This window comes from Sebastes fasciatus, chromosome 2, assembly GCF_043250625.1.
Source record: "Sebastes fasciatus isolate fSebFas1 chromosome 2, fSebFas1.pri, whole genome shotgun sequence".
Classification (NCBI taxonomy): Eukaryota; Metazoa; Chordata; class Actinopteri; order Perciformes; family Sebastidae; genus Sebastes; species Sebastes fasciatus.
Window position 1 is genome coordinate 31,356,041 of NC_133796.1, and position 18,119 is coordinate 31,374,159.

General features: G+C 40.0%; 1 protein-coding gene and 1 non-coding gene across 2 annotated transcripts; one reads left to right on the plus strand and one right to left on the minus strand.

Annotated features, from left to right (window-relative positions):
- The first annotated feature begins 529 nt into the window (after positions 1 to 529).
- On the plus strand, positions 530 to 16,343 carry LOC141758103 (coiled-coil domain-containing protein 81-like). Its single transcript, XM_074619206.1, has 16 exons — positions 530 to 743; positions 902 to 963; positions 1,632 to 1,785; positions 2,155 to 2,342; positions 3,337 to 3,411; positions 3,504 to 3,678; positions 5,335 to 5,449; positions 7,018 to 7,117; positions 7,988 to 8,134; positions 9,812 to 9,910; positions 11,349 to 11,518; positions 11,611 to 11,689; positions 13,396 to 13,506; positions 14,376 to 14,485; positions 14,582 to 14,707; positions 14,889 to 16,343. The coding sequence occupies exons 1-16, from the start codon at positions 668 to 670 to the stop codon at positions 15,025 to 15,027; spliced, it is 1,926 nt and encodes a 641-aa protein (XP_074475307.1). The 5' UTR covers positions 530 to 667; the 3' UTR covers positions 15,028 to 16,343.
- LOC141762210 (U1 spliceosomal RNA) lies at positions 10,635 to 10,797 on the minus strand. Its single transcript, XR_012592749.1, has one exon. It is a non-coding gene; the product is annotated as a U1 spliceosomal RNA (small nuclear RNA).
- Positions 16,344 to 18,119: the final 1,776 nt, after the last annotated feature.

Consider the following 18,119-nt stretch of genomic DNA (forward strand, 5'->3'; position numbering starts at 1 on the left):
TGATGTTTCAAAGCCCTAAGCCTCTTCACCATGAAATCATATTGGTTAATAAACAATTATTATGTCAATAACAGACAGGGTGATATGTATGGGTAGCCGATTTCAGTTCATTATTTGAATAACAATAATAATAATAATAATAATAATAATAATAATAATAATAGTTATTATTATTATTATTATTATTATTACTATTATTATTATTATACTAGTACTAATAATAATGAATATTATTATATTTATGTTATTATTAGTAGTAGTCGATCTATTATTATTAATAACGTGTTTTAATAATTATTTCAGTTATTATTAAGAAAGTCTAATACTGATATGACTATGTCCAGTGCACCCCCTCTGAATGTGACTTTTTCAGGCTTCCTAGAGGCTTTCTGGTGTCCAACATTATAATGTTGACAACTACCAGATGAAACTTGAACTCTTTGTTGTAGTTGTGCGTGTGCGCGCGTGTGTGTGTGTGTGTGTGTGTGTGTGTGTGTGTGTGTGTGTGTGTGTGTGCGTGTGGTGCCCTGCGGGGGGGTGTTGCTAGGGGCAACCGCGTCTCCCCGGAGCTCGTCTTGATCTCTGGCTGCAGCCGAGCAGAGAGAAAGAAGACTTTACTGAGAGAAACGAGTTTAAAACTTCTTCCTCCTGTGCCGGTGTAACAGAGATGACTGACATCCTGCGGCTGGTGTCAGAAGCAGACGGACGGACTTTACCGACTCTCTCCCAGCTCTCTGGAAACGGTCAAACAGAAACTAAACTTTTTTTTCTTTATAAACAGTGACTTTGTTCAAATGTATTCAGCTGCTGATAGTTTCTGTTCTGTGTGTAAACTATGACGTGCGCAGGTGTTTCCATGTCGCCCCATAGTCTAAACAAACTTAATGGTTTTGTTTTTCAGATATTAACTGTATTTGGGCTGATGTATCCTCATACATTGAACGTCAGATGACCTTACATAAGGTTAGTCTATCTACCTACCTATCTACCTACCTATCTATCTATCTATCTGTCTATCGATATACCTACCTGTCTGTCTGTCTGTCTGTCTGACTATCTGCCGACTTACCTACCTACTTACCTGGCTGTCTATCTGTCTGCCTACCTACTTACCTATCTACCTACCTGCCTAACTACATACCTGCCTACCTGTCTATCTACCTACCTACCTACCTGTCTATCTACCTATCTACCTACCTGTCTATCTACCTACCTACCTATCTATCTGTCTATCTACCTACCTACCTGTCTATCTACCTACCTACCTACCTACCTACCTGTCTATCTACCTACCTACCTACCTTTCTATCTATCTATCTATCTATCTATCTGTCTGTCTGTCTGTCTGTCTGTCTGTCTGTCTGTCTATCTACCTGTCTGTCTGTCTGTCTGTCTGTCTGTCTGTCTGTCTGTCTGTCTATCTATCTATATATCTGTCTGTCTGTCTATCTATCTATCTATCTATCTATCTATCTATCTATCTATCTGTCTATCTACCTATCTTCCTACCTACCTACCTGTCTTTCCGTCTGTCAGTCTATCTGTCTTACTTACCTGTATCTGTATCTGTACTGACCTACCTATCTACCTATCCATCTATCTATGGCCCTATGATTGATCAATTGTAACAGGGGGTCCACCTGGCAGGACTGGGGACCTTCACCTTCTCTCAGCAGAAGTTGGACGTAGGAAACAGGTTCACGATGATCCAACGACCCATCTTCCTCCTGGCTGGGAAACTAGTGCAGTCTCTGGGTTTAAAGCAGGTCCGGCCACTGGCTGCAGGTGAGCACATTTCTGAGGATTTATTTCACCACAAACTCATCTGAAAAACAAAAAAGAGTGCCTGATGAAGAGATGCGTTTTACAGTGTTGAAGTATTAATATACAATAATGGTAAATATGTTTTTATTATTTTGATTGTTGCTTATTTACTCAGGAATATATAATGTTATAGACAAGTACATAAGGGTTGAAGCCAAGTTTAAGGGTCTAAAACAGAGAAAAGAGAATGCTGGTCAAGCTGCACTCATTAAAGTAGATATATACAAGATTTGGATTTGAATCTTATAGCGGGCTGGATACAAATATTTTTGACACATTAACAAAAGAAAAGTAAGTGTGTGTGTGTGTGTGTGTGTGTGTCCCTTGCAGCAACACACCTACCAGTGGTGCAACTGAACTTTGCAGCTGTGTCACAGGAGACTCCTTTCAGTCGAGACGTTGTGGAGGGCTGCATTAGAGAAACTCTTCTTCTCCTCTTCAGAGCTTTGGCCTCTGAACAACAAAACATATTCCTCACCTTCCAGGGAATTGGAATTTTGTCCTTCAAGAACAATAAGGTGGCTCGCCTGCTCACACTGTAGCTGCACCCGATTTAACCGTTATCAGGGCATTAAATAGGCGTTATCAGTTGATGTGGGTCAATAGGGGCCTACTACACCCACTATGTTGTAAAAGTGAAAATGAAACTTCGAAGCAACACGTTCTAACATGTTGTAAAACTGAATGAAAGTTCACATTTTGAACACAAACAAAAAGGCATCTTTAGGTTTAGGCAATCAACCTACAACTTCTTTGGGTTTAGGCAAAAAAATACAGTTAGGTTTAGGCAATAAAACCACAACTTCTTTAGGTTTATGCAACAAAACTACAGCTTATTTAGGTTTAGGTAATAAAACTACAAATTATTTAGGTTTAGGCAACAAAACTACAATTTATTTAGGTTTAGGTAATAAAACTACAAATTATTTAGGTTTATGCAACAAAACTACAACTTATTTAGGTTTAGGCAACAAAACTACAGCTTCTTTAGGTTTGGGCAACAAAACTACAACTTCTTTAGGTTTAGGCAATAAAACTACAACTTCTTTAGGTTTAGGCAAAAAACAGGTTTAAAGAAAAACGTCATGTTTTGGGTTAAAATAACTATGAACACAAAAACAACTACACATTGTTGGTTTCACACAGGATGTTAACTCCGGTCTCTTGGGTAAAAACCCTGTGTTTTGTGTGGAGGTTGGGGACGAAGGAGTTCCACTCTGTCTATAATACAACAAGTAACTTCTGTTTCTGCTCCTGTCATAATTACTATGGTTGCTAGAGGTCGCTGTTGTGTTCATTTATTCCTTCTTTCTATGATCTACCTTGTGAATAAATGATTAAACGTACTAGTGGGTTTAGTAGACCCTTATTGACCCACGTCTATGGGGCTTATAGCGACTGATAATGCCTATTTAATGGCCTGATAACAGTCTAATTGGCTGGTATTTCTTAGTTGTGGACTATGACACCAGTTTTCTGTTAAATGTAATCCCATCTGATATTATTCAAAAGGTGCGGATGAAGTTCAACAGAGATTTTATTAATGCCATGGATGGAACTGGTCGGCTGCTTTTAGCCTTTAACAACGTGAGTAAAGAATGTGTGTTTGCATGTTACAGTATATCATGAATGTACAGTGTATGTATTGATACGGATCATCTGTACTTTTGCCCCTGCAGAGACCTGGGAGCAGTATCTCTTTACTGTCTGGTGGCCTGTCCAGGCTTCAGAGGCCACAGACTGCCAACCCCGTCACCCTGCCAACTGTCTGCTCTCCTCAGCCACCAGACAACAAAGCTGGGGACAAAGATCTATGGTGCTTGTCACCAGCTCCAGACCAGAGGAATGCAGGAGGTGAATGAGCTTTTTGCACAAGGCTGACAATTTGGGGTTTGATAGCACTTTCATGAATCTAAATCAAATATTGAATCAAATCCAAATACTTTCAAATCTCTTGCAGCAAAGGAAAAGGACACTTGTTCCTCACTGAGGCTGGAGCTGCAGTAGCTGGCATTAAAGAGGCTTAAATAAACATGATGTGGAAATTATGTTAATTCACAATTATCATATAGGAATGTGTTTGGAAGAGTAGTGAATATATTTCTTCCTCCAAAGAAATGACAGGAAAAGTTTGAGAACAACTGGCTTAGCATAAGAACTGGAAGTAGGGGAAACAGCTAGCCTGGCTTATGATGGATGAATGGATTCAAATCAGGAGTTTGACCCAGGAGACTTGAGTTCAAGTCTTATGAGAAATCTATTTTTAAACTTAAAATAGTTGATTATTTTCTGTTTTTTATTATTATTATTATTTTGAGTATTCAGTCACACTTAGGCTAGGTTTAGGCAACAAAAGGTAAAGGAAAAATATACATCAGAACATATACACATACAGTATCTAGAGTGGGTGTCTCTGCCATGCTATATACACCCAGGTTTAAATAGCCACATTGGTGATTCTTCCCCAGTTCCAAATAGTACGGTTAGCTACTGACACCTGGGTGCATGCAAGTGGCATTGAGCTTCTCATCTAACTTTCATCAGGAAAGCGTATAGGTACAACCCAGTCGGCAGAAATTTTTATGGCATTGGACGTTTCTGCAAACCACAGATACGTTGAATATCCACGTTTCTGAACCAAAAATATGTTTAAATATGTTTCATATCAGCCTTATCATGCTTGCAGAAACGCAATGTCTCGTGGTTAACGTTGTGAAACGATTGGTTAGGTTTAGGCAACAAAACTACTTGGTTAGGGTTAGAAAAAAGATAATGGTCTGTGTTCAAATAATAATGTAACAGCATAACAACGTAACGTAACAACCGTTACAACACAACAAAACATATAGGTTTAGGAAAGAACTACATGGTTGAGCCTAAAACTACTACGTTTGTACAGTGAAAATGAAACTGATGTTGTAAACAGGGGACACAAACAGCGTTCTCCTGGATGAAAGCCTTGTGTTTGTTGGACCCATCCACCTCCCCTCCTGCCCGCGCGGTGTGTCTCTTTTTGCTATTTAAACTAAATCACTTGCCGTGACTGAATGCAAATAACATTCAACGTGCCCCCGCACGTAGTGCTTCTAACATCCAATGCCAACATTCTTTCCAGGTGACTGAGCTGGTATTTACCAAAATGTCAAACACCAGTTGAGATGGAGCAGTGGTTCTCCTATTATACAAAATGACTCAAGCTTTTACTTTCAGTTTGGTGTATGATAGGCAATGTTTAAGAATGGACAACTCCAACAAACAATTTAATTATAAAAGACTGGATAAGTGATATGTTAGAGGGCATTTTACCAACTTGGAACTGGCTTATGACAAATTAGACCCTATCAAAATCAGGAGGTGACAGAAGTTGAGATAAAGCAAACAAAGAATAGCTATTGAGTCCAGAATGACAGAATCAATAATGATAGATTTGAAGCTGCTACATCAATGTATATCAAGTGCAGTTGTGTTTAGGAACAGTGAACCTACTCAGAGTGTTGTGTGTCTCTACAGAAGTTCCCCAACAGAGAGAATCTAAATCCAATCAGCCACTGCAGCCTGCCAAGATGAAAGCTGTCAGCCAGTCTGAAGAACTGAATCCAAAACCCCCCATGGAGGCCACAGACAAGTACAACACACAAAAAGACACAGACCGACAAGCACACACACAGTCTATGGAGAGGTTCAGTTTGCAGTGCACAGAGCTGTTGTTTGCTGGGACATGAGTCAGTGAGAGCTGAGAGCTCAGTGGTGGTCTTATATTGTTACTGCCCCGAGGCAGCTTCCAGCTCCATCAATGATGCACAACTAGCTGTGGGACAGATTCCTCATCTGTCATCACCTCCCTGCACCGTCAACACACACACACACACACACACACACACACACACACACACACACACACAGGTATATATATTACGGCTGACAAAGTTAACATGATATTAACGTGTTAACGCAAATTCGTAACGCCACAAATTTCTTTAATGCATTAACACAACTTGTGATTTTTAGGTTGTAGCGGGCTCAGTTTTAAAGCTAGAGGAAAGATACTGGCATCATATGAAACTGTAAAAACCTAAGGAATCCATTAGTACTAACCATGTCATAACATGTCTAACATATTGTGAAGGAGACTAAGTAATGCTCCAAACTTACGCTAAAGTTTGGTGAGGAAAAACTGTCATGGACATTTTCAAAGGTGTCCCTTGACCTCTGACCTCAAGATATGTGAATGTAAATGGGTTCACGAGTCTCCCCTTTACAGACATGCCCACTTTATGATAATCACATACAGTTTGGGGCAAGTCATTGTCAAGTCAGCACACTGACACACTGACAGCTGTTGTTGCCATGTTATGATTTGAGCATATTTTTTAATGCTAAATGCAGTACCTGTGAGGGTTTCTGGACTATATTTGTCATGTTGTGTTGTTAAGTATTTGTTAATGATTGAGATATTATTTGTAAAGCATCTATAAACAATATTTAGATAGATAGTTAACTTTGTCAATGGTTAATAATAGTTTTTTGGTCCATCTATCTAATGTTTATAGATGTTTTACAAACTATTTCTTAAAGGTTTACAAATTATTTGGTACTACTATCATTAACAAATACTTAATATAGTATATAAAATGTTATAATGTGTGCAACAATAAACTGTCAATAATAGTTTACTAATGTAAACAGAATGTAATTGTTATCATCTCTTATCAGTTATAATACAATATATCATTTTTTAACTAATTATTTCATATTACACAAACTTATGATAAAATAACATAATTTATAGCAGTACTAACAAATATTAAACATTATTGATTATCATTTCATTGTTTGTTGACAGTGAAATAACTATTAACTAATGAACTATAAATTTACCATTTATAAATGATGAGTATTATAAAGTGTTCATACAAAAGTTCTGGTCTTTTAAATTGGTATAAAATAAATCACCGTAGAAGTTTATTTAAGCGGTTTATGTATAAACTCTTCAGTACATCTCTTTTTCTGGTTCAGTAACACAACCCAGGAAGGATCTGATAATGTGTAAAATTGTATGTTAACACCAATATAATAAGAATTCAAGTTTCCTATGCACAAGGAGATCACACTACAGCAAACTGCACATGTAGAAGTGAGTCGTTCTCCTTGATGAACAACACACAGTGGTCAATAATCTGTTTCCACTCCCAGGCCCACCATCACCATCACCATCACACCACCAGAGGTCACTCCCAAACTGGCGGAACCTCGTGTGACCGTTAGCTGCTCTGGCCATACTCGTGCTGGACAGGTGAGCGTGTGAACGGGTGCAATCATGTATCTGTGTACTGTAAGTTTAAATGTTATCTGGCTTTTATAGTGGTCTTTAAAATTCAAGACGTGGATTCACTTTCCTGGGGAAGTAAATGTGAATATTTATAGGGAATTAGGTTTTATTGATATGACCTTTGAGTATAATATTGCCCTGGTATATTGCACCCAGTGTGTGCACTGAGACCATGCACAGGATAAGTAGGAAACGGAGGGACAGAGAATTAAATTACATTAAAAATAACGTAAAAGTAGAGCTTGACAATATAATTGCAGATGTAAAGCTCAAGGAAGTTGTAGGAATGTTCCTAAATCTGAATAAAGCACAAACAATGCATCATCTACAAATTATATAGATTCAAAAGCCTGTGAGGAAAATAACTATATGATCACATTAAAGCTACAGTAGGTAGAATTAGAGTAAATATGATTAAAAAAAGTTATTTTTATAAAACGGTCACTATATCCTGACAGTAGAGCATGAGACAAGTAATCTGAAAAAAATCATGTTTTCAGAATCATCTTGTAGTGTACTGTTTAGCTGTAAAATGAGAAAGTTTGTGACCCGGCAGCCATGTTGAGATCAGTTGAGGAAATACCAAGCACCGCCCACCAGCCGGAGCACAGCCAATAGGAACGCTCTCTCTCTGAAATCTGAAATGAGCTGTGATTGGCCAAAGTCTCCTGTCACAGGCTTTTTTAAAGCCTGAAAACAGAGCCATGAGGAGGTGCAGAAGTCTAGTTTTCTCTCAGAACACTTGAATTACAATATGCTGAAAGGTTATTATGTAATTTTTGCCCAATGATGCCAACAACTTTCTGCCTAGTGATAACTGTCTTGTCATCGTAGGAGCTGTGCTACCTGTGTATGCAGCGGGCCCAAAGAAATGTTCCAGTCTACCTGAGGGAGCAGCAGCAGGCGGAGGAGAAAGCTCAGGAGAAACTTTTATTGCTTAAAGAACAACAGAAAGACAAGCAGTACATGGACAAAGAACAGGTGTGTGCGTGTGTGTATGCATTGTGTGTGCACTTGGTGTGTTTTTAAGTGTGTGTTCGGACAAAAAGGGAACATCATTACTGCTGGACCGTCAATCTGTGTTTATTTAGTAAGTTATGGTCCCATTTAGAGTCAAATAGACCATAAAGCAGGGTATGCTCTAGGGCGTGGCTACCTTGTGATTGTCAGGGCGCTAACACGTCTTACAACTTTAACCCTTTCACAGTGTGTTTTCAGTTCATGAAATTTAATATAATCGCCTGAGAATATCTTATTCAGCATTCGGTTGTACTTAGCTCCACCCTCTTGGGTCACTTGAACTTGAGGCTTCAAAACCGTAGTCCACAAACCAATGGGTGACGTCACGGTGACTACGTCCACTTCTTATATAGGGCCTACAGTCTATGCTCACTACTAAGTTCAGCCTCTTTAGCATGCTAACATTTGCTAATTAACTTAAAGCAGTGGGAAACCTCCAGGTCTGAAAAGTGAAGCCAGCAGAGGGCGACTCCTCTGGTTGCAGTCTGATTGAAGTCAGATTGTATAGAAGTCTATGAGAAAATGAGCCTACTTCTCACTTGATTTATTACCTCAGTAAACATTGTAAACCTGAGTTTATGGTCTCAATCGCTAGTTTCAAGTCTTCTTCAACACAGGATATGCTTTAGGGCGTGGCTACCTTGTGATTGTCAGGTCGCTAGAGTTCGTCTTACAACTTTAACCCTTTCACAGTGTGTTTTCAGTTCATGAAAGTTAATTGTAACATTTTGTCCGCCTAAAAATCTCTTATTCAGCATTCGGTTGTACTTAGCTCCACCCGATCGTGTCACTTCTGGTTACAAAGAACCAAGAGTTAGATTTTGGTATTGGATAAAAGTAAATTTTGACCTGATGATGGCGCTAGATGAAAAGTTAAGTATCACCAAAATTATTACAATTAGTCCTGAGAGGAACATGAATAAACCAAATAGCAATCCATGCAATAGCTGTCGAGATATTGCAGTCTGGACCGACCAGCAGACTGACTGACCAACAGATGCACAACATTGATGTTCCCAGAGCCATGCTGCGAGTGTGGCCAAAACATATAATTGTGCAGGTCAAGTGGGAAAGTGTTTTCGTACTGTGGAAAAATCTATTAAAAGCCTGTAATGTGCTTGAATAAATACCTGTTTCATACCGTCTGCTGCAGGTTACTGGAGGTGATTTATGAGTGGGGATTTTCCTATGGTATCTAGTAAAGAAAAAAAAGGGATCAGAAAACAACAACACACAGATGGAGGAAGTAGAAACTGTTGGTTCACACAGCCAGAGGCAGAAGTAAAACTAAAACCATAATGTCAAGACAAAATAAAAGCAGCAATAAAAACCACAAAAAAACATCTCAACAATTGAGGAGTTAAGGGTGGTTCCAGACTGGTTGGGGCCAGAGTGCTGAGAAAACAGCTTCATCCTCTTTACTGCACTGGGGAAGAGGTGTGGGACATGTGGGATATTAAAATTCAAAATGAAACAACTCAAAGTGCTTTACATGTTGTTTTTGCCAATATTATTTCATGGTTCAATAAAACTCCCCTCTATAAAAGTTAATTTTTTTACCCTGGTGAGTATGTCATGCTCTCTTTTTCAGTCAATATGCTGATTCAAGGCGTGTGGTTTTGTGTGTTCATCTGGCAGGAGAAGCTGAGTGAGCAACGTGAGCATGCAAAGCAGGTTGCAACATTCAATCTGCAAATGTCAGAGAAGAAAGAGAAGACCTACTGCCCTCTCTTCCCCGTGAGTAGAACTCGGACATTATGGCTGTAAGATTTCAGTTCTGGTATAGGTAACACTCCTTGAGCAGCTATAGTAAGTAGTACAACAGAAGAGCAACTGTTTACAGTGCAACCAAACTCTCATTGTCTTAATAATGAAGTCAGTCAATAATTGACCTTTTTCTGCATACAGCTTTGGTAGTTTTACACACAACAGCAAAAAAGTGAAAGTAAAAGTGGTTAAAATGACCATGCCTTGTTTAGTGGACACATTTTTGATGAACGATCATGGCCATTACTAACCTCTGTGACAAATGGAGCAACGCCTGCAAGCTAGTTCAGGCAGTCAACTCGAGCTGCACTGCTACATACACATGTAACATGCCTCACTCTCAATACTATAAACCAAATGCACCCTCCCAATTGGGCGGTCTATTTAAGCTGCAAAATTCCCTGTCTCTCCCTCTGCCTCTTCAATGCTGCTGCTGCCCTGCACGAGTACTGCTGCTGCCTGCTCTTTCAGTGCCAGGAAATATGTTTAATCATCACTCCCAATATCTCATGTTATCATATCTGCAGGGAGTGATGAGGTCAGAGTCTAGACCCCAAACTCTAACAATGTTCTGCTGTTGTTGTTGCATGAGCAGTGACTTAAAGGTCCAGTGTGTAGGATTTAGGGAAATTCAAGATTCGAGAGTTTTATTTGTCACATACTCATACAGGATGTGCAGGGAAATGTAAACTATCAGGGGAGAGCACGAACGCAGTCCCCCACTACCAGGAATTATGCAGTTGAGATTCCCACATTTGGGGAATTCACAGGGGTCAGCACAGCCGGAGTGCAATGGCTGAGCCTCGCCCTAGGTGACCAACATACTTGATCATTTTATCTCCCTGCGAGGTAATTATATGAAATCTATTGGCAGAAATTGAATACAATATTAATAAGTATATTTTCTTTAGTGTATAATCACCTGAAAATAAGAATCATTGTGTTTTCGTTAGCTTAGAATGAGCCGTTTATATCTACATAGGGAGCGGGTCCTCTCCACGGAGTCCGCCATGTTGCACTGCCATGTCTCTACAGTAGCCCAGAACAGACAAACCAAACACTAACTTTTCCTGCTTGGGTCGTAGTCGATAATGTTACTGGCTCCCGTAGCCGCCCTCTCTCTCTCTCTCTCTCTTGCTTCACCACTCACTTCCCACATACACACGCACTCTAAGCACTCTACTCTTAAAACAACTGGCTCTAGAGAGGGCTATTTGTGTTTTCGCGTCGGCCACCCTAGTAATCCTACAAGCTTGGCACATGAAAGAAGTTGTAATCTGCAACCTCACCGTTAGATACCACCAGATCCTACACACTGTTCCTTTAACAAATCTTGTCACTCACTGCAACTTTTTAGGGTAACAGTGGCTTGTTAAAATTCACTGTCTTCTCTGGGATGTTTGGATAGACTTCATTCGTTTTCCCGGCTCGGCCCTTCACTCCTGTCAGGAGGATCCAACAGAATCGTTACATGAACGAGCTTCAGAGCCAGATTGAGACCCGGCGGCAACGTGAGGCTCTAGACCAGCAGAACCGTCTTCTCATGGAGCGTCTAGACCAGGTCCAGCTGGTCCAGGAGTGAGTCTGTAACAGCAGTATACTGAACAGGCATTTCAAATAATAATCTTTTCTAATAACTAGTGTGTCACCTGCATGTGTGTGTGTTAAAGGATAGCTTTGCAGAAGGCTCAGAAGCTCAAGCAGAAACACGAGAGGACTACGCATTACAAGAGGGCTCTGGACACTCAGGCAAGAAAATACTTCACTAAGTTGACTTTCAGACTTTTGCACAGGATGTTGGCGAAAATATTTTTTGTAGTTTTGTATTGTGGCAAAAATACTAACAAAACAGCATAAGAAATTAAGTAGACACAAAGATTTGAGTTCATAAAATGAACATCAGGTTATAAAAGTGCTTGAATTTCAACATGTTTACTAACATTTGCAGCCAGTTATGGAGGATATATGGTCATTGGTTTTCATTATACTGTTTATTCTGGTTAACATAATAGCTCTGGTGTTAATAGGCTTTACAAATATATTTTAGGTGAATTTAGATTTTTTACAGAAATATTTTCTCCCTTTGTATCCTCCATGATTCCTGAAGAACCTCAGCTTCGACGTGAGATTATATATCTACATGTGCTGTTGTGTTGTTCAGGTAAAGGAAGGTTGTAGGTCAAAGGAAGGCAGCAGAGAAAAGCTGCCGCCCATCCTGTCAGTCAAGGTCACCAGTGCAGGCATGCTGCCAAAATAAACCACGTAAAGCATTAAAAACATGTTAAACTGGATCTGGATGTCAGAGTCACATCATGTCATTAGACTTCCACTTAAATAAACCCATTCTGCTACAACAACAAAATAATTAAATACTGGGTTTGTTTAACAATTGTAGCTTACTTGTCAGACTATTAAAAGAGATAATATATTTCTCACACTATCAGGGGGGGTAGGGGCACACTGTCAGACATTTTGAATGAGACATACAACAGACACAGATATCTTCATGTGCTCTGTCTATTTGCATTTTAGACTATGCAAATGAACTGTAACTTTCCTAAAATTATTATATACATAATAATCTTTTGGGAAGAAATACGTTTTGCTGTGATGGAGGTTTCTTACAGTAGTTTAGTCTTGGGTCCCCAGGGACACCAGTCGCCTTGTATGTTAAATAGGTTGGTAGGATGAGGGTTAAAAAATATGTTTTCTTCACAAAATCATTAAAAATTCTTTGTTAATAAAGAAGCATAGATCACGTTATTTTGTTAAAGGGGAAGTCTGCAAATTTTACACAATAAAGTCTGTTTAGAGGTCCTTTTGTGGCTCCAGAAGGAGCTCCGCAGTCTGATAAATTGCCTCAAATGATGTCACTTGAGTCAGCGTCAGTTGGAGCTGAAGACTGCAAGTGAAAATATTAAAGAAATCTGGAGGAAATAAGTGACTTCACCATTCCTCTCTACATCTCTGATCGCCTTTTACTAGCATAGCACTAGTGATGACGAGATGAAGCTTCATGAAGCATCGAAGCTCCCCAGCGAATTGGTTCATTTCATGACACCTATTGGTTAAAACATGCAGATATATGCTGTACCTGTGTAGCAGTGGTTTAACCAGGCAGAGGGCAGTGAATGTGCTTGTCTAACCATCCGTTCTTTTGATGGACCAAAATGATGCTTGTGTCCTCTGTTTAGCATGTGCGGGAGTTGTGTACGCCTATACCTCAAAATAAAAGTCACGTAATTAATTTCAGGGAGAACTTGGTCTAAAGAATTTCTCAATTTCTATTTTGGTGGGATATCAGCAAAGGGTGCCAGCAACTGAATTTTCATTTGGCTTTGTTTTGACCTTGTGGGCCAGAAAGGACCTGCCACCACAGCATCTGGCCCAGGGGGTGTGTTAAGCCAGGGTCTATGGTAACCTTACAACTGAAATGAGTTTGCTCTGTCCTTTAGGTGGGAGATAAGAAGTGCACAGATCCTCCAGAGTGCCAGGCTGACAACTCCGGTTTCAACCGCTGTGAGACAGCAGCCAGCAACGCTGCAGGCCGAGAGAGGGCACAGAAGGTCAACTCTGTTTCTTATTGATGCCATAAACCTTGATTTCAGTTGTGGCCTTGTGCAGATGTCAGAAATAACCAGTCAGAGTTATTTAATTAAAAGTCTCTGCATTGTTTTTGTTTTGTTGCAGTGATGAAAGAGGTCCTCAGATCCTTTACTTAAGTACTAGTAGCAATATATTATTGGATTGATATCATTGATGCATTTCATGTTGCAGCTGGTTGAGATGTAGCTAATTTATATAAGGTAGGGTGGCTTAAACTTTAAAAAGGCATCAGATTTATTTGTTGACCAAATGTTTTATACGTAAAATGTTAAAGGTGCTAAATGCGAGATTGGGAGCATTTATATTGCCTCCGCACACAGCAATAGTGACAACAGCAACAGTGCTGATAGAGCTAACAATGTTAAGCTGGGGGGGAACGGAGGGTGGGTGCTACGCTTCCGCAATGACACCACCGGTCGGGACGGCAGTATCAGTACAGCTGCAACAATTAATTGATTTATCGATTGGTTGCCAACTATTAAATTCATCACCAACTATTTTGATAATCGATTAATCGGTTAAAAAGTTAACGCAATCATTATTGCGTTAACTTTGACAGCCCTAAGACAAATACAAAGTACAATATTTCCTTCTGAAATGTTGTGCAGTTGAAGTATAAAGTAACATAAAATGTACTATGTATGATACAAATACATAAAAACCATCAACCACCATGTACAGTACGTGAGTAAATGTACTTAGTTAGTTTCCAACACTCTCTTTTGGTTGACAGGACTACAAATATTATCCAGCCTGTTACTGCAAGTCTTGTTTTTAAATTGATCTACTACATACTGAAGTTGATGTCATGTTATTTATATACTGGCAGCTCCTCCGGGTAAATTTCAGTGTTGCCACTCAGAGGAAGAAGGAAGATTTGCACAACCGGCAAGAACAGCTGGAGAAAGAGAGAGAAGTTCTCAAACACAACAAAATGGAGTGAGTAAAGGATGGTGGGAATGAAAGAAATGGATAACAATGAGGATGTGGAAACTATGGTTGTGTGTCTCTCTAACTGGTATGTTCCCTGTCCAGGTTAATATTGGACCGCATTAATCGCTTTGAGAAGAAGCAGGACATCAGTAAGTCACTAGAGGACGAGTGGAGTCGCAGCGCGAAGCTCAAACACCACCGAGAGGAAGAGGAGAGGCGCTTCCTGAGGTGTGTGCACGAAGGATCACCTGAATCAGCATTCAGCCATGCATTTACATCTATTTATATAATCAGAAGTCACACTTACTGACTTACCTAAAACGTACATCGTGCCATTCATGCAGGACGACATGTTTTCCTGGTCATTCATTCATTCTTCCTTTGTTTTATTCTGTCTCCCTGTGGTCAGGTCTGCTGGTGAGCTCCTGGTAGATAAGCTTGTACAGTACAGGCGCTGCTGCCAGTGTAAGAGGAGGACCACTAACTTTGGAGAGACCAACATCTGGAAAGACTCTCATTACCTCTCTGGCTCACAGTTCATGATCTGATAAACATAATAGCCTACAGAGGCACATCAATACCTCAGGGCCTAAACAAGACCTCAACCCTTGTAACTCATCATCACTAAAGATTGAACTAATAAGTTAAGCATATGTAAAGCATACTTGGATGTTTTGGTCGTCTGTGTTAATGTGAGATATATTCTTTCTCCTTTCCTAAATTAGAGTTCATGTTTGTAGAGCTTTTATTTTTCCTAGAATACGTTTGTTTTCGGTATTTATATTCAATTCAGTTCAAAGATTTGTGACTATATAGCTAGTTCACTTTTTCCCCAAGTTGTTCAAATGCACTTCCTCAGTAAGCTGTTCATAAAGCTGCACCGTTTAGTGCTGATTCTGGCTGTATTTCTTTCAGTAGTACATTCAGTCTGCTGCTGCTTCGAACAAAACAAGCACAAACAGCTCAGCAGCCACTTCTTTGTGACAGAGTCACATTATGTTGCAGTCACAATCACATCATGATTTTTTCGGTGTCTTTAAATAAGCTTTTAACCAGGAGATAACATGAGAATCACGGCTGCTGACAACTGTGCTCTTAGCAGGGATTCAGACTGATAACAGCAATTAGTGAGGCAATGAAATACAATTCAGTTGGAATAACAGATTTCTTTAAAGTTTAAAGGCTTATCAGACACTTAAACACTGCACAAAGGTTTTTAATACTCACAGACGTAATTTTACAATTCGGGAAAGTCATCATGGTGGCAACTATGTGAGGTAAACTGTAGAAATACAGAATTCACATGACAAACTTTTGCCAGGGCCCCCTGCATTGGCACACCCTGCTGCATCAGCGGATTGGCTCCATTCAAATGATTGAAAAGGCTGAGTTTTTTCATGTAGGACTCAAGTCAGTCTGGACGCAGCCTCAGTCACTGGTGAGAGGAGCTCCTCTGCTGCCAGTTACAATGCTGGTTCAGTACAGTCAGTTAAGTCTGAGGATTTGGTGTAAAGGTTTGTTTGTACTGAATTGAATACATCTAGTTTCTGTTTGCAATATACCGGTTATAGTTTTCAATCCATTCAGAAACCACCTAATGCTGTCCTTGAACTGCCTAGAGTACCCTAGCAACCGGTGCAATAGCAACCACCCAGCAGCAATCTGTTGACTCTAGCAACTTACAGCAGCCTACCAAACAAAAACAAAAAACAGCAGCACCCTAGCAACCACTCAGCAATCAACTAGCAATGCTCTGTTGGTTATTTAGCAACACACAAGTATACACCCTGTATGCATACCATGTAAAGTCTTTTGAGACAAATGTCTGATTATGGGTTATGGAAATAAAAGTGACTTGACTTTTTCTACTCCGTGGTTCTCATTCAGTTTGGTTAAAGGCCCTGACACACCAAGTTTCGGGCCGGCGTTGAGTGTCTGTCAGTTTTTGCAGTATGTCCCACACCGTCAGCTCTAGTCAGCCCGTGTCGGAGGCTTTTTGTCCAGCATGTTGAATCGGCGGTGGAGCCCGTCAGTGAGAGAAATCACTCCAATTGGCTGTTCAGCTTAAACGAATCAGTGCACAGGAAGAGAAATGGAAGTGAGGAAAGCAAGCCAACGAGTAAAGTCAAGAGAAAAAACACAGGCTCTTCTCATTTTTCATCTTCATCTCATCTGATCATTCCACTACATGGATATTTTGACAACAACATGGCCATCTGGAATGAAGCTGAGTGGTGAGTGAGAGTGATGGTTTCATGTACGTATCATAACAACAGCTTGTATATCCGCTGTTTCCCTTTTTGAATGACGGATACAGACTACCATCGTCGGTTGTAGTCTTTGCAGTGTGTTCAAATGCAAAATGTCAGCCATGACAAAGGCGACGTGGGGTGACGAAGCAGTCGGCCTTCATGCCTTTAGTTCTTTGATGTCGGCCTGGTGTATCATTAATGTGAGATCGTATAATTAGGGAGAAGTTGGGAGAAGCTAATCACTATGTAGCTACAGTAGTTACCATGTAGGTAGAAGTCAATGCACTTTGTAAACATGGTTTGCATTCAATTACAATAAATAAGAATCCTCCTCTTTGGTAAGTACAATCTATAGACTATAAAGCAGGCAAGGCCATGTTATCACATCGAGTTTGCTGACTGTAAAAAAAAAAGTAAGGTAAGAAAAAAAAAAAAAGTTACACTTTGAAAATTCATGGTTTTTCCCATCAGTGCAGCATAGAGGCAAAGGGAGTAAAGAGGCCGTCCTGTCTGTCCTTGTTCTTTACATACTGTACTTTGAAGGGCAGCTGTCCCATATCTGACCTCGACTAGTGATGAGGGAAGCTGCATATGGTACAGTAGGCCTACTGTACATACAGAGAAGTACATTACTTACAAAGAGATGAAAAGCAAGAGGGCCCCAACAGGGCCCCAAGTTTGTGAGGACTGTATGGATAGAAGGAGGGAAACACAACACATTATAAATCATTGTGTGTTTCTTCACAAGTCATTATAGGTCAAAAACAAATTGGAGCAAAGAGAAAGTGAGGAAAACAAAACAAGATGAGGATGAAAGAAGGTATGTGGCTCTGATAGGGGAGGATGGGTTCATGCTGTGGGGGGTTTCTATAGTTGATAAATGTGTTGCAGGATTATGACAATATTATCCTGGCTCTGGTCCCAGTTCTCTGTGAAGCCAGAACTTCCTTAATGAGCTCATGGAGGCATTTTGAAGGTCTTTGTAGCAAAACAGATGCACAATTAACTACCCCACACGTGCTGGCTGATCCATTTACAAGCTGACAGATTGTGTGTATGGATAAAAATATGTGCGAGTGCGTTGTTGTGTATATACTGCACTGTGGTACAGAAATATATGTCACATATGCTGCATCTGGACAGGGATATGTGATCCAGAACAGCACCCACCCTGAAACAGACTCAGACCTTCTATTAAACTAGTTTCTGTACAATAAATTACTGCTGCAGACCTGCTGCAGGTCACGGGAGTAGGCTTTGGAAACAATACTTTTCCTTGGGGTGTGAAAGTGTACATATTTTTATAAGCTTGTAAAAATGACCTGATGAGATATGCATGGGGAAATCCATACAATAGTCAGAGATACAGTCATATCTGTTCCAAACTG

Bases quoted from the DNA above. Each gene is read 5' to 3' on its own strand.
- LOC141758103 (XM_074619206.1), top strand. From the start codon at position 668: ATGACTGACATCCTGCGGCTGGTGTCAGAAGCAGACGGACGGACTTTA. The intron at 8,135-9,811 runs GTGTGTGCGTGT...TTCATCTGGCAG, and splicing joins AGTACATGGACAAAGAACAG to GAGAAGCTGAGTGAGCAACG. The intron at 14,708-14,888 runs GTGTGTGCACGA...CCCTGTGGTCAG, and splicing joins GAGGAGAGGCGCTTCCTGAG to GTCTGCTGGTGAGCTCCTGG.